At 40.3% G+C, this 16,744-nt stretch overlaps 2 protein-coding genes across 3 annotated transcripts; one reads left to right on the plus strand and one right to left on the minus strand.

Moving 5' to 3' along the window:
* Nucleotides 1-1,163: 1,163 nt before the first annotated feature.
* On the plus strand, nt 1,164-6,744 carry lamp1b (lysosomal associated membrane protein 1b). Its single transcript, XM_039818627.1, has 6 exons — nt 1,164-1,597; nt 3,367-3,545; nt 3,654-3,782; nt 3,926-3,992; nt 4,376-4,543; nt 4,631-6,744. The coding sequence occupies exons 1-6, from the start codon at nt 1,537-1,539 to the stop codon at nt 4,768-4,770; spliced, it is 744 nt and encodes a 247-aa protein (XP_039674561.1). The 5' UTR covers nt 1,164-1,536; the 3' UTR covers nt 4,771-6,744.
* Nucleotides 6,745-8,891: 2,147 nt separating this feature from the next.
* Nucleotides 8,892-16,501, minus strand: LOC120569741 (growth hormone-regulated TBC protein 1-A-like). Of its 2 annotated transcripts, none has more exons than XM_039817780.1 (8): nt 15,064-16,501; nt 14,421-14,566; nt 14,168-14,326; nt 13,699-13,823; nt 12,478-12,574; nt 10,617-10,789; nt 10,338-10,523; nt 8,892-9,761 (listed from the first exon to the last, which is right to left on the minus strand). In XM_039817780.1, the coding sequence occupies exons 1-8, from the start codon at nt 15,117-15,119 to the stop codon at nt 9,660-9,662; spliced, it is 1,044 nt and encodes a 347-aa protein (XP_039673714.1). In that variant the 5' UTR covers nt 15,120-16,501; the 3' UTR covers nt 8,892-9,659. The 2 variants fall into 2 exon arrangements, with proteins under 2 accessions (XP_039673714.1, XP_039673713.1); XM_039817779.1 differs by having other exon boundaries at nt 14,421-14,569.
* Nucleotides 16,502-16,744: the final 243 nt, after the last annotated feature.

The raw sequence follows: 16,744 nt of genomic DNA on the forward strand, positions 1-16,744 counted from the left end.
GCACAGATGCGGAAGGCCAGGAAACACTGACCAATCAGAACAGACTGAGCTTTTTCAGGGTATGGGCCTGATGCTGTGTTCCAACTCGTAACTCGTGTTTTCACAACCTTCTACCCGTGAAAGTGCCCTGGAACGGCAGTCAAACCCGTAACTTACTACTCATGAACTCGTACCAGATCGTTGTACTCCCAGTTACAGTTTTTGACGTCACACACACATAAACAATAATGGCGACCCCTGTTGATGCTGTACAGATGCCGGTGATTAACAGTGATAAATAGAAATAAATAGACATAAATAGGCAACGCAAAGTAATTCCGCACATTGTAATCAAAACAATACACATACGATTGTGTACTATTATGTTTATTAAATGAAGCCCAAAATATGTCGCCGACTAGAAATCGCTAGTATCAGCTAGCACTAGCTAACGTCAACGTTAGGTAGCTGCTAGCTAACCCTAACTAGAATGGTTTGTGGTGACTGGAACACTACCAAGTCGTGAGTCATGACTTGAAGTCGTAACTTACTGGCTAAAAATTGTGTCTGGAATGCAGCAGAGGTCGGAATTGCCGAGGTCAAAGTTGGAAACGCCCCCTGAACTCGGATTTCAGAGTTGGGAAGTCGGACAACCGTGCAGCATTCGATTCCGAGCTCAAATCCAACATGTTTGCCCGTCAATGTGCGTCAGTAGTAAAAGCTAGTTATTAGCACTTCGGTCTTATTTGTGTCTCACTAAATCAGTCTTACACACAGTCCTCTCCAACTTTTATCTGTTGGTATGCTGTTTGTATGCAAAACAAAACAGTGCAATGTGTTGTTATCTACTGGTATTGCTAAGTTACCCCACAATGAAAAATCTGACTAAATAGAACCCATTCAACTCGAACTCGGGTGTGACGTCATTCCCAGCTCTGGCTTCCGAGTTCCATGTCAATGGTTCCGACCGTGTATATATCTATGGGTTCAGACTCCGTAAATGGAACTAACTATAAAACAAAGCGTTCAAGACAGAGGGAGAATAAACAGCCAGGTAGCTATATTCGGACAGACAGTGAGAAAAAATAGTGTTTTTTGAACATTAAAGTATGTAAACATGTTCTTGTAGAAACCAAAAATCGAATTGAGACGTGATTTATCCTTCAACTATTAGCTAAATAGTTTAGTGGCTGCTGTTCAGCACGTGACTTTCTGGGTGTTTCTTAAAGCCGCTCTCACATGATCTTGTTGTCAGTCTCTCTGCTGTAGCTGTGGTGATAAAGTGTTAAAAGGAGAGCTAAATTAATCACACAGCTAGCATACAAAGATAACAAGTTTGAACTTACAACCAGAAACGTCAGTGGTTTTTGTTACAAAGAACAGTACTACAAACCAGTGGGCTTGAGTTTTATTTTGCCTTTGCTGTTGTTGTTACGCTGACGTTAGCCTAGCTAGCCCAACATCTGCTAAGCTAGCTAACTAGCTAGCCGCGTCCAGGCTGTTGTTGTGTTGTTGTGATTTTGTCCTGACAAGAAGCTGTAGAGGAACCGGAGAAACATGAAGCAGATCAGAGGTGTCCAGTCATGGTGCCTAGGAGTAACGTTACAGTTGATTATTGGTGAGTAACGTTACTGGTTCGGTTTATCTAAAGTTAACAACGGTTACCTGGCGAGCAAAACAATAACGTTACCGAAGGTCACACATAACCTTCTCTCAACCTACGTTACTAACGCCGTTAGGACTAGCAGGTTATTGTTCCTAACGTAAATTAAAAAAGCAACGTTTTCTGTGTTTTCTAAAGATTTAAAAGGACTCCAATGAAATGTAGCTAGGTTATTATACGTTAGCGGTTAGTTTGTCAGGCCTACATGTCAGTTAACGTGGGTTTTTGTGGCAGAATTAACGTTTTAACTTACAAATGCTGGATAGTATAATGCTGAGTTCGTGTCTCTCTCTTAGTTCAGTCAATCATGGAGAAAAGGTAACAAAGAGGGTAAATCTCACTTTACTTCTTCACTACCTGCAGAAGTAGAAGAGACCAGGGGAAGAATGAAGTGGTGAAATAAAAGTAAAGGATTCTTGAGTCGGTTTAGACTCAGTTTGAAGTAAAAAGTATATACAACTAAAGTTATAAACTTAAATACAGAGTTTTGAGGTTTTTGGCAATCAATCAATTTTTTCTTTTATTTGTCAAATTAAAATCGTATGATGTACAATTCCAGTGAATCAATGTAATCCCATCAGGTCCTTTTTAACTTTTGCATGATTCATTTTAAAGCAGAATGTGGCCGTCAGATTGGCACAGAGTAAAGGAGTCACCCGGTTGTATGGCACAAAAATCTGTGACCCGTCGAGATTTCTGTCCCCCTACCTGAACCTAACTCTAACTACGGAGGAGGGAAACAGATTCTGAAGAGCTCACAGATTTCTGTGTAACACCGGCAGTCCAGGATCCAGCTTAGTCTCTGAGAAAGGACACCACAGCTCCTGACATCTCGCTGGAAACTGACACAGACCACCCAGCTCGCTGTCTGATGCCTGCCAACTAGTCTATATCCTTCCGGGATTGCTCCGTTGCCACAGGAAATATGGCCAGATGCATGTCTTTTCGCCGATGTCCATTTCCTTCCTCTTTCTTTGTGTTGGAATTTTAAACTCCGGTGGATTTATGAGGACTACTCTGGTTAACTGCTCCTCAGATTTCTGCAGGGTAAATTGAGACAGCGTACGTACGCTCCGCTCCGCGGGGATGGTCTGGCAAAGCGGGACTACCTGCCGACTGACTAGCAGCGAAGTAACAGTTGTTGTTTAATTCCTCCATGCTTTCCTTGGTGCCCCTCTGAGGTAGAGATGGACACAGATGCTTGTCCAAATAGTCAGAATCGTAGCCATAGGTTGTAGCTGATTGCCATCTTCAGCTTTTCCTCTGTGTGGCTAGGTGTCTGGATTTATCCTGCAGAGATCTGAGGAGCAGTTAACCATAGTCCTCATAAATAGACCGGAGTTTAAAATACCAACACAAAGAAAGCGGAAGGTAATGGACATCGGTGAAAAGACATGCATTTTTTTCCTGCGGCACCAGAGCAATCCCGGAAGTGGAACATCGGCGCGCCCCCCAAAACAATGGTAGGGAAAACACTGTGCTTGGAAGCACTGGCTTAATCCTAGGCGATATTGTCCTGACTGGTTTTCCATTATACTTTCATACTTTGTCCAATATGATTGTAGACGGGTTTTAATTTGTATTCTGTGTGATATTAAAACGCTCTTAAAGTCTTAGATTCAACTTGGGAAACCCTGCAAAAACCCTGTATTTATTTATATATTAAGTATTTAACACCTTGCATCTCTGTAATACTAGACTCGATAACTGAATACCTCTTGCAGCTGCCGTCCTGCACCAGGGTTTTGCTACTGTTGCGCCGCCCACAGCTGCACCGTACAAAGACCCTGGCAGACCTGAGAAAGGAAACTACCAGGTCAACGGCACCAACGGTACTGCCTGTTTACTGGCATCCATGGGTCTCCAGCTCAACATCACCTTCAACTCTGTCTCCCAGAATAAGGTGTCTCAATAATAACCCTCAAACAGTTGTCTGAATTATGTTGGAGCTACAAATATAGACACATTAACAGGTTTTAAATGCTAAATGTGAACTCCTATTCATTTACAGACTGTGCAGGATGTTGTGAACATTCAGCCCAATGTGACAAAGCAGTCCGGGTCATGTGACCCAGACAACTCCTCTCTGAGTCTGTCAACGGATGCAGAGAAGACCAACCTTACCTTTTTCTTCACACTGGTGAGTTACTGTGTCTGCCCTCACACAACCATGTCCATAAAACCCCTTGTACTTCCTGAAACCGCCACTAGATGGCAGCTGAGCTTGATGTAACTTGCTTTACTGCAGTGTTACTGACTTGCGGGTATGCTGTTTCTTTCTAGAATACTACGTCCAATAAGTACCACCTGAGTGAAGTTTCTCTGTCAGCAGCCTGGCCAGACATGAAAGGTGAGTTCACTTTACCTCCCAGTATTCATGCTACCTACCCTTTATCAGGTTACGAACATGATTTCAACCGATCCTGATCCACCTCAGTTTTTTTTTATTTTTTTTACCTGGACCCTATTTCCCCATTAATTTGTGTCTAATAGACTGATGTGAACAAAGATCTTTGAAATTATTCCAGTATTGAGCAAGAACACAGTGACCGGCCAACGGGGCAATTGTCCATTGCAGCCCGGTATGCGGTGGCTGGTCACTGCGTTCTTGCTCAATACTAGACAGCATTTTGAAATCGGTGGCAATACCCAGCCCTAGTCATGCTAATTGGCTGGAGTATTGTTTTTCTATACCCCCCCTGTAATCGCTCACTGTTCTGTTCTCTGCTATAGAGCCCTTCTCAACCCATAACCACAGTCTGGACTACCTGCAGGGCACCCTGGGGTACTCATACTTGTGCCGTGAGGAACAAACTCTGAATGTGGACCAGTACTTGTCCATCAACATCTTCCAGGTGCAGGTGCAGCCTTTCGGCCTGACCAAAGATCAGTTTGGAGCAGGTAAACACTTCCGTCTGGTAGAATGTGATTAATAATAAATTGCTTTTTTGCTCCAATTTGTCTTTTCTGGTGTTTTCACTCTCTAAGCTGAGGAATGCCAGTTGGATGAAGATGACATGTTGATCCCCATCATAGTCGGAGCGGCTTTAGCAGGTCTCGTCCTCATCGTGCTCTTGGCCTACCTCATTGGCAGGAAGAGGAGCCACGCTGGCTACCAGACCATCTGAGGTCACTTAACACTCCCAGAGGGTGCTGTCCCACCCATGAGATTAACCACTGTTTTATGAGACTTAACACTCCACCCTGTCCCCCTCTATCTCTCCATCACTCATCCTCCCTGCCTGTGTGTGTGTGTGTGTGCTGTTCTTTGCCCTCATCAGTAACACTAGTCATTATCACTTGGTGGAGGTTGATATGCTCATTCTGAACTGACCCTTATTTATAAAATAGGGGCCTTGTTTGAAGATTGTAAAGAAATGAGGAAAGAAACGTGCTGGTACTATGTAAAGCCGGGCATGGATGTGGATCAGAGGGTTCATGAGAGTTCTCAAATTGTATTGTACTATTTATGATTTCTATAAAAGGAACTTTGAGGGATTGTGGGAGTTGAGGGAATTGCTACTGTAGCTTTTCGTATTGTTTATCTGCTTTAGGGTGACCATTTTTAGTGGTCTTGCCCTTAATGAAGTAGTATAAGTTATTATAAAGGGAATATTTCTAGCTCTTTAACTTAATCCACTTCAGACAGTAAGGATCTGATGTTTTGTTTTGTTTTTAGCCCAAGTATGCAGATTTTACTTAACATACTAAAAACACCGTAAACTAATCCTAAAAACACAGTAAACTAATCCTAAAAAGGATATGTGAGGAGTCCATTTTAAAGTAAAGATGCATTAAGGAATTTATTTTGTTCACTGGGATTAGTGATGATAGGATTCTTTCCCTTTTTAAATGTACTCAGTACATTATGTATGGAGGCTTTAGATGCAGTTGTCAGCTTTGTAGGATAATTTGTTTAGGATTTTTCACTTAATTTAAAGGAATAATTCAACTATTAGGGAAATATGCTTATTTGCTTTCTTGCCGAGAGTCGGATGAGAAGATCGATACAACTCTCGCTAAATGTGAAGCTACAGCCAGCAGCAGGTTAGCGTAGCAAAAAGACTGGAAACGACTAGCATAGCTCTGTCTAAAGGTAACAAATCGGCCTACCGACGTCTCTAAAGCTCACTGATTTACATGTTATATCTCGTTTGTTTAATCCATACAAAGACCAAAGTGTACCACGTTTGAAATATTTCGGCACGTAACCTCCTTAAAAACACAACGTGAAGTTTTGGCATTTCAGTTTTGGTATTAAACAAACAAGATATAAGATGTTTATTAATGAGCTTTAGAGGTGCTGGGAGGCAGATTTGTTACCGTTAGACAGAGCCATGCTAGCTGTCCCTGTTTCAAGTCTTTATGCTAAGCTAACTGTCTCCTGGCTATATTTTCAGATTTACCATACAGACATGAGAACTCTAGGCACATGTGAATTTCCCAAAATGTCAAAACTATTTCTAAGTGATTATAGACACTTTCTGGGTTTCTGCTGTTACAATGTTCACACGCAACATAAGTTGCTTAAACAAAAAACACTACTGTTGGCTTATGTGGATGAAAAAGCTCAGGACATCACTGTAAGGGTGTAAAAGTGTTACAGTCCACTGGGTGGTTTTGTTCGTTTTTCTTTTATTACCACACGGCTAGGCTGTTTGTTTTATTTTTCCCTTAATATGGGCCCACTTGGGATTTTTTTTTTTTTTCTGAAGGGAAATAAGTTGCACTAAATTTCTAACAAAAAGCCCCATGTAATGATTTAAGTGGCCAAAATGCTCTGGTTAGTGTTCATCAGTGCCTTCTCAGCTGTAACATTGATGGGGTTAAAGTAAAGCCAATACCATAGCGGTCTCATTCACTCACACTGTGACACTGTGTGCTGCCATGTTTGGGACATTTGTCTCACTCATAGCCTTCATGTACTGTTACTAGCATAAATATGCATTTTGTTAGATGTTGTTGAAGAAAATATTTGTTTTTGTATGTTTGTTTTTTTTGTTCTTCTCCCTCATCTAAATATCCATGTAGTCATTTAATCAGGTTTTAATGGTTTGTTTGAACTGTTTTCTAAAGGAGTAAATAAAATGGAATGAACGAGACTGACTGTTTATTTTGTCCTCATACAATCCATCGGCCATTAAACCTGTTCCTGGTTTGTTTGGACTCTTAGAGTAGGAACAGTATTCGAGAATAATTGTGATGTTAAATACTGAAAATGCATAGTTATTTTAAATACTTTTTTTCCATGTATCAAAGACTTAACAACATTATTGTGTAACGAATAGTATATTTTTTTTTTTTTGAGGTTTGGATAAACTAATTACAAGTTGTCTAATTAGATGGCTTAAACCAAAGCCAGCAGGACTCTGAACTACAGTCATCAGTTTGTCTGTCTGTAAATACAGGGTGGGGGGAAAGTTGTCTGGAAAGATCTTTGTTACTACTGTCCTCAGGCACCTGGGGCCTTTTACAAGATGCATGTTAACTAAATTATCCGAATAAAAGTAAGAAAAGATATAGTTACATCAGTCCATGGCTGTATTCATAACTGCCTACTACATACTAGGCTACCAACGTTTACATGCAGCCAATAACCCGTTAAAAACCGGAATATTAGCAATAACCCGGTCGCGAACGGCCATGTAAACACCGGCAAAAACGAATATGCTCATATTCCGGTTTTTAAAAACCCGAAAATGATCCCTGGGTTACCCCTTTTCTAACCCGAAATGTTGGTCATGTAAACCATGATGTAAACGCGTATCGGCATATCCCCATCAAAAGGAACATTGATTTCTGTTCTGCGCATGTTCTATTCGCAAGGAATCTTGGTCTTTTGAGTAGAAGAACTTCTTGTATGCGCCAGAAAACCTGCGCGCAGTATACCGGAAGTAAACAAGAAGTAGAGGTAAACATGGCGAGACGCAGCACAGCACCACACTTTTGGAGCGAGGAGGAAACCAATTTCTTCATTAGTGTGGTGAAAACCATGAATATAATGTCTTTTGTTGACGGCAGAAAGTACCGAGATAGTGAGATTTATAAGAAGGTGACCGAAAAGCAGGGTTTGTCTGTACATCCAGACGCTAACCGTGCGTCGCCGTTTACATCGGGATATTGCCAATTGATTACAGGAGTAACTCTCTGCTCACGCATGTAAACGGGTTATTCCGAATGTTTCAGAAACCCGAATAGTGACCTTAACCCGACCATAACCCGAAAAGTGACAGCTTGTAAACGTAGTCATAGATGCTACATGTTCCATACTACATACTGCTGAAACTGTTAAATAATTTTTATAATAATTTATACTGTTTATTTAAATTACACTCTGTTTTTGAAATCACTACACACAGGCCTGAAATACACACACATTCAGGACCTATTCGGTGCTCAGTGCTCGACCAGCACCCTGAGCAGTTGGGGGGGGGGGGGTACGGTCCTTGCTCAAGAGTACCTGGCAGTGCAGGTGAACTGGCATCTCTCCTGCTACCAATCCACACTCTGTACTTTGGTCCGTACTGGGACTTGAACCGGCGACTCTCCAGTTCCCCACCCAACTCCCTACGGACTGAGCTACTGCCACACCCTCCGTCAATTTAATTTACCGTATGCTATGCCAGGGGTAGTCGGTTTTTGGTTTTGGTAAGCAGAAATGACTGTTGTTGGGACTATTACAGTGCTTTGCATTGTAGGACACAGTAGGCGAGGTAGATATCTGGGTATTTTTGGCATACTGCAGATTTTGCGTTTGTTGCATACTACATGCTACATTGGCCAAATCAGTATGTAGGCCTACTGCTAGTAAAGTAGGTGATTTCATATGCAGCCCATGTTCCAGATTGCCAGATGCTTAAAGACACAAAGCGACAACAAAGACTTTTTTGACTTGACTATTTGTGACTCTGCAGTCCTAGTGGATTTCCATACTTAATATACAGCCACAGGTTTGGGGCCCCTGAATAAACTGTTGTTTAAGACATTCATCTAACACTGAAATTTCCACTTCTCTTTACCTTTGTTTGGCAGAGGTTTTTCTGAGGTCAGCTACATCAGGAAAAGGATTAGGTCAATTATTAGGTTTCTGGTAACAATAAAAAGTAAAACAGAGGACATCTCATTTTACGTCAGAAAGAGAAATGACGTTTATAACTGTTTTGAAGATATTAAAAAGACTTTTTTTTTTAGATTGAAGTATTTAAAAAAAAAAAAAAAAAGCAGCGCACACTGAAAATGGCATGTTTTGAATAAAATTTGGATCATGCAACAAGGCAGGCCTGCTAGGTTCTTTCGGGAATGATTTTAAATATTTACAAAGAAAGGCAGGATTGCTGTGGATGGAGTAACACAGGGCAATACACTGACTGGTAAGAGCAAATTATGTTTAACCATGAATCCAGCTAATTTAAATAGCTCACGTTACTGAATTGTGTGAACAGTTAACTTAATTTTATATTATATGTGGCATTTTCTTTATTCGGGGTCCAAATGTTCCACCCAAACAAGTTCCTTCCAGAGACCATTTTGTAGCGTCACTGTCTCTGCGACCGGAGCTTAGCGCCGCCCAAGACGATTGTGATTGGTTTAAAGAAATGCATTTCCCCTATCCTGCAACGTATGTGTGGAGGAGCCAGACTTACTCCACAGTGCTGTTGAGATATGTCTGGCAATGCGAGACCACATTCTCTGTAAGTATTTTTCTCCAGAATAACAAACATAATTGCATCAGTCCCACAGTGCTACAACGTATACTGTAGTGCAAAAAGGATTTTTACAAAGCATCACTTCTGATGATCACACTTAAAGTAGAAATATTCTGCAGAACATGGGACCATTTGCAAAGGACAAGGTTCTCCTTTATAGAAAACTTAAAACAGAAGCAAAACAAAAAGCCACCAGAAGTCCATTCGGTAATACCGGTAGTTATTTGTTCCAGTGTTATTCTTTAACACTGAATTAAAGCTGTTAGTTTTAGAAATCCATTTAGACGGGCATAAATGGTGGATCCAAAACTTTATGGCCGTCCAGATTCTTCCTCCAGTATTCGTTGTCTGCATTTCTCTCTGAGTTTATCAATAGTTGCCATCGACAGGCTGCCAGGTTCTGTGAAGATTTTCTGTAATTAGAGAGAGAATGTCACCAAATTGATTAAGGTTCATAATTATTCAGTATACACACGCACACACACACACACACACACGGTTAAAAAGCACAGCAGTGAACCAACAATAATACAAAGCAATCTGAAGCTGAACCAATTTGTCCATTAATTAATAAGTTGATCAACAGAAAAATGATCTGCAACACATTGATAATCGATTAACCATTCAAGTCATTTTTCAAGATAAAATGCCAGAAATGTGTTAATTTCAGCCTCTCAAATGTGGACTCCTTGCTTTTCTTTGTCTTATAGTAAACAGATTATATTGGGGTTTTTGGAGACATCACTATGTGCTCTGAGCAGGGCTCTGCATTTTTCACTGTTTTTGTACATTTTATAGATGATTAATACATTAGTCAACAAAGTATTCAGTGGATTAATCGCTAATGAAAATAATCATTAGTTTCAGCCCTAAAGCGCTTAATGCAGGCTGACCTTTTGCAAAGTTTTGCCAGTGGTGGAGAGCTGGTGTTCAAACTGTTCTAAGCCCATGTAACAACAGCCATTGTGTTATGTCCTTTCTCAACGCACCTGCATGAAGGTGTGGCAGTCCAGAGTAAAAGCTCCACAGGAAATTTGTTTAAAGCACTCGCACACATCAGTCAAAGAGCGAGCTCGCAGGATTTCCGGCTGGTGGTGAATGATGAGAGTCAGAGCAACACGGAAAAGAACTTTGGAGCCCTCGTAGAAAAGACAATCCCAGACCCGCAGAACTGTCTGCAATCACAAGAATCAAGAAATATGCCTGTAAAATGACATGCTTTAACATCACCATGAATTCCTCATTTGTGAACCCCAACTTTTGCTCACCTCAATTGGGAGTATGTCAATGTAGAGGCAGATGAACCAGCGTGACACCACCAGTGTCCATATGCCAGGATACTGGGCCATGAGCTGTCCTACTGCAGGAGCTTTAGCCTTCACCAGCTCCCCAAGAACCTCCTGGTCAGTCTTCAGGCCCATCATGGCTGGACTGTAGAAGTCTATAATATCCACAAAGTAGATGAGGTTACTTGTCTATCTGAGTGCAATCGTGATACTTGTTGGTTGGCCTTTTAAGTGAATTGTGAACTGGTTTTGTTTCCATCTCGAAGATCAAATGTAAATGTTTCAGATTGTTGTATTAGTCCAGAACTTCTTGCAAGAATGGATTTTCCACATGGAGTACCACAGAGCTCCAACTCGGGTCCACTACTCTTCAGTCTTTTATAACACTAGGGGTCATCATGAGCATGCACTATTAATTTGCATTTACATAGTCATTATTACAATTTCTGACATCAATGAACCACAACATGCTCCAAGTGGACCGTGATAAAACAGTTAGTGGTTCAAAGAAGTAAAAAAAAGGAGCACTGTACAGTACAGGGAAATACATTTGAATGTCATTACTGATCTAGCAAAGATAAGATCCCCCTTCCCCCTGGTCTTCCCCTTTTAAACATGACCATTTGTGGATTACTGTGCTGCTCTGCTCTCAGGACTGCCTAAAAGTTTGTACTTGTTCAGTATGCTGCCAACATAGCTTTAATTGGAACAAAGCAAAGCGCTCATCACATCTCTTCTAAGTCAATGCTTCTTTAGAGATTTAAAGATTTTTAAAATGATTTAAACTCTAAATATTTTACCTGACTTGCATTTACAATATGCATGCTGCCATATAATGCCCCCTGTGTGGGCCCACACACTTTCTTATTTCTGATCTATAACTGAGCACTTCTACATTAACTGGCTATATTATTGATTTTTTACTATCCATGTTGTTGTTTTAATGCTTTATTTTTGGTTTTCTTCTACTTTTAATTGGTATATATTCACTTAATGTAAAGCACATTGCATGAAATGTGCTATATAAATAAAGTTTGATTGATTAAATGCCCTGCACCACTGTTAAGACCTCTTTTCAGGACATTTCCTCATTTTCCCTTTAAGAGCCATGCTGTATTCTTTACAGTTTTTGGTATTTTATTCTCATTGCAAAAGTAAATTGTTTTATGACAAAATATGTAGTCTAATATAAATTAGAATTCAGGTAATGTTTTAGAATGTGCTTTGATGTGTGTTATGTCCATTGAGACTGTCTGTAGACCACTGTCTGTAGACCTCGGTCTATGGACCGCTGTCTGTAGACCGCTGTCTGTAGACTGCTGTCTGTAGACTGCTGTCGTAGACTGCTGTCTGTAGACCTCGGTCTATGGACCGCTGTCTGTAGACTGTATTTTTGAATACAGGAAAGTCAATATCAGCACAATGTCAGTTTTTTGATAATCCAGCACTGTATATGGTTACTTATTTTTGGTTTATCTTCACTTTTGATCATTTCTGGGAAAGAAACCGTTTTTCACTGTCTACGAGCCTCGTCCTCTTTGGATAGCCTTGCATTGAAGTTGGACATGGTGGTCTACATGAGACAGAACCCTTTACATCCTGCAAGAAGTGGTGAGGAAGGTTTTTAACAAGTTGCCAATACATTCCCGTTAGTAGTGTTACAGCTGTAAGCACTGGACAACTCACACCTTTACCATTTTTATTGGTGCATTGACTAGCTCGTAATTCCATAGTCATGCCCACCTTCATCCTCTAATCAGACAGACTCATTGAAAACACCCGTGGGGGTGTGCATGGACCTTAATTGTTTGTCTGTGTGTGTGTGTGTTTAAAAAACCTTTACCTGGGAGCATTCTGCCCAACAATGCATCCATGAGCCAGAAGGAGTTCTCTTCATCTTTGGTGATGATCATGAGGTAGCCTGCAATAAAGTTCATGCCCTGACATGAACAGAGACAGTGATGATCTAAACTGTGAGTGAGCCCACAGGCATATTTTCGGTCACTGATTTACAGACACACGCAGCCAAATACACAGCAGAATTAATGCTAGACATATTTAACATATGATATGATGATACTAATACTTACATGTCTGGGAAAAACAGGTATTTGTACACCTATCAATTAACAATTATTAAAGCGCCCATATTATGCTCATTTTCAGGTTCATAACTGTATTTTAAGGTTGTACCAGAATAGGTTTACATGGTTTAATTTTCAAAAAACACCATATTTTTGTTGTACTGCACAGCTCTCTCTCACTGCTGCAGATCCTCTTTTCACCTGGTCTCTGTTTTAGCTACAGAGTGAGACCTCTTTTCATCTTCTTCTTCACTACTATCTTTGATTGCACTCGCACATGCTCAGTAGCTCAGATGTAGAGCATGTCAGCTAGCTAACTCTACAGACAGTAAAAGAAAGGCTGTTTCTCCAACTTTGGTCAGTTACAAGGCAGGATTAGCTGGGAGACTTCTAAATGAGGGCGCACATGTAAGTAGTTCTTTTGTAGATTATGGTGAACTTGTGTGTGTTGTAGCAGTGCTTTGCTATTGAGAACGACGTAGCATGCTAGCGTTAGCATGCTAACCGTTAGCTACGAGCTAACGGTTGTGGTTAGCCAGCTCATTTCGGACTGTGACGTCACAGTCCGAGCCGATTTTGAACAGCTCACTAGGAGACTGAAGGCAGGACACATTCAGAAACCGTATCTCACTCAAAACAGCATGGATGGATTTTTTTCAAAGTTTGTATGTGTGTGGAAGCACCAGAGACACAAAAGAACACCCCAAATCACCAGAAAAAGTGATTTTTTCATAATATGGGCACTTTAAACCCATTGATTTCCTCTGCCTTTGTTTGGTTCAACGAGGTTGGATATCATGCCAAAAGCTGTGTGACTTCAGTATACATCATCATATGACTTGGAATTTAAATTAAATAGTTAAGTTTGCTGTACAAAAAGCTAACTGGGATTAGTGAATGTTGCACAGAAAGCTTAATTTGGGGAAAATACTACATATGTAATGAAATGAATATGGAACGGAGAGAAGTGTTTTATTCACCTGACAGTACCCAACTTCCTTATTATGTTGTCCGTAGGCAAGCAGCACATTGTACAGAGCCCTCTGCAGGCTCGGTTCTGCTTTGCTCTGGAAGAGGACGTTGTCAGGAAAGGTCCTATGCATGTCTGCCAAAAATGACAAGACAAAAATTATACTGTGATATGGACCTGTGTGTTGATACATGTTGAGGTGTGAATGTTTGTTTCTTTGAAGCGGAATAGTCGATTGTAGGGCGGTGGGGAGACAGGAAGAGGTTTTTTTTTCACAGCAGACATTTTGAATTGTCATAGTAGGGAAAGCTCAGGTGACACTGATAACATTAACAATGGCTCTGTTCTATTCAAGTGTCTCAGTAAAGCCATGACATTGAGACAGTGAGCCAACAATCCCAGGACCCTGAAACTGAAGCAGCTAAATGGAATTCAGCCATCATTTATTTGACATGTCAAAATATCTTGAGTGAAAGCACCTGTATGGATGGTTTCCTTCAACTTGGTGTCATGCTCCATGGCCAGCAGAGACTGGTAATAACCTGGGTTGCTCTCCAGTCGTTCCTGTCCGCCACTGGCTGCCATCCAAATCCTGGCACGGTGCTCGTTAGGCACACCTTTACGCACATACCTTTTCACTTCCAAGACAGATTTTATGTTTATGTCACATAACCACAGAAGGCCCCAAAACGAAAACGTGGTGTATTTCAATGTATGTTTGTTACTTGGTACCTGTCAAGTTCTTCTCCACGTGTGGTTTCTCTTGAAGGAGCTTGGACCATCTCATCGACCTTCTGTTGAGGACAGCTACATACTCATTCATCATCTCCTTGTAGGATTCAAAATCATGACGTCTCTCAAAGCCATAGGGGTCAATCCTGCTGGGGCAAATCCACACACGTACAAATGAAGGACTATGCACAAAGCACAACTGTGAAGAAACAACTGACCGCTGGGGTTACTTTCCTACCCACCCTTCTTGCATCTATTCCCTGATGACAGACACTACAAAAGCCTGCACGGGGTTAGGTTTCTGTAGCGGAGAGATCCAATGCCCCGGCTAGATGATTAGTCAGTTTTAAATTACTTTCAAGTGAGATGAGTAGCAAGTAGCAAAATTCAAGCCAAAAAATAACCTCAGTAAATGTCATGTATATTCCACAAAACAACTCTTAGCTATGATATTTTACTGAGCTAGTTGGCTTTTAATACCAGCTTTACACATTTATCAGATAAGACATTGCATGCAATTACAATGCGTAGATAAGGAAAGAAGCTGATGTAAATAACTGGTAGTCAAGAACATACATGTAACAACCATAACTAAAAGAGAGACATGCAGTCAGAGTGAACACCACATCAACACGAAGCTCACCTTTCACTGCCATTATTACATGTAAGAGGTTGAGAAGCATTTCCTTTCATTTCCATTGTGTGTCATTTGCTGCAGGTAAAGTAGTCCACCAAGGTTGTAAACCACCTGCACAGAGGCACCTATTTCATTTCTATTCCTTGGAAAAGAGCTGCTGTCAAGGTAAGTAAATAAAGCGGTCTGAGTTTCCAATGACTCACCTTAGAGTTTTCACTGAGAGGAGGGGCTAGACTACATAACACTCAGGTAACAACCACAGGTATGTGCTTTATTTGCATGGAAAACAATTGGATGCTTTTATGCCTTTTTGCATATCACTCTTAACAAAATAAAGGTTTCCCCATTCCCTGTAAATGGTAAAGCATTAATTCCAGGATTGGAGACAGGATTTTAGAAATCCAAAGTCCAATTACCCTCACTTTAATGTTCCTTAAGAAATATTTAACTGACTACCAAGAGAGTATATTGTTTAGACTGTTTAAATATATAATTTCTCATCTACATGATCTCAATAGTATTCCAAAGCTGTCTCCACACTGTCAGGAATATTATCATAAAGAAAACTAAATCCCTTTTACTAGTCTTATTTTAATGTGTTTTAAAAGGGATTATAATCCATATCTTTATATTGATGTTTTCGCTGCCCACGAGTGGCCCAAAATCAGTTAATGCTGGTTTAATTTTTGCCCTTTTGCCCCAAGTTGTAGAATATAAACTAATTCTTAGATTGTTACATCAACCAAATTCCCAGAAACGATACTGAGGACATGCCATTATCGTCCTTAAAGGATATGGCCACATTTTTCATGTTTGTCTTTGAGAACAGTAAAGTGCACATATGTACACTGAAACAGGTTTAGCTCGCTGTCATTAGTCCTCCTGTTCATACTGGCCATTGAAAGATCTCTTCCTAAGGTGCTGCCAATGGAAGCAATGGGAGACTAAATCTACAGGCCTTGGGCACCTGACCAGTTTTGAAAAACATGAACCTATCCTTAAATGGTAGCTACAGCTACAGCTGGAGTTCTCCCCTTTTTTTTGGTCATTCTCAATGGTATACTACATAAATGTTATAAAATCAGCTTTAAGTATTTCTGGACCTTTTTTCATGCATTTATTTAATAGTTTATTGTAAAAGTTTTAAGGAAACTAGTGACAAAAACAAAGGATTTGAACTGTGGATTTTGTGTTCCATGAATGGTGTCTTACCTCCTAAACCCCCTAAAATAAAACTTTTATGTACAAAATAAACATTTATGTTGGCTAGTAGTTGTGATCTTTTTAGAAAGATGGCACAGCATGCAGATACATAGTGGCATAAATATTATTTTACTCACGTGACCTGCCTTGTAATATGGAGTAGGATGTGGAATGAATGTGTTAACTTTATAATACTACAGACATCCTGACCAATTCATCATCATCATCCAATACTGTACCTCTATTGTGTTACATTGTAAAGTTGCAAACAGGGAAATAACATACTTTAATAAACAATGTGGAACTAATTCATGTTTGTTTTCCAAAGCACCATTACCAAATTGGCCAATTTACCACAGCTAAGTACTAAAAGAAATATTGTTTATTTACAACAGGGAGGAATATTCTAACAGATGTCATATTAAAGAGTTCTTTAACACATTCAGATCAGTATGGTTATAAATCTTTTTTACACTCTGGCATC

Source organism: Perca fluviatilis, chromosome 12 (assembly GCF_010015445.1).
Source record: "Perca fluviatilis chromosome 12, GENO_Pfluv_1.0, whole genome shotgun sequence".
Lineage (NCBI taxonomy): Eukaryota > Metazoa > Chordata > Actinopteri > Perciformes > Percidae > Perca > Perca fluviatilis.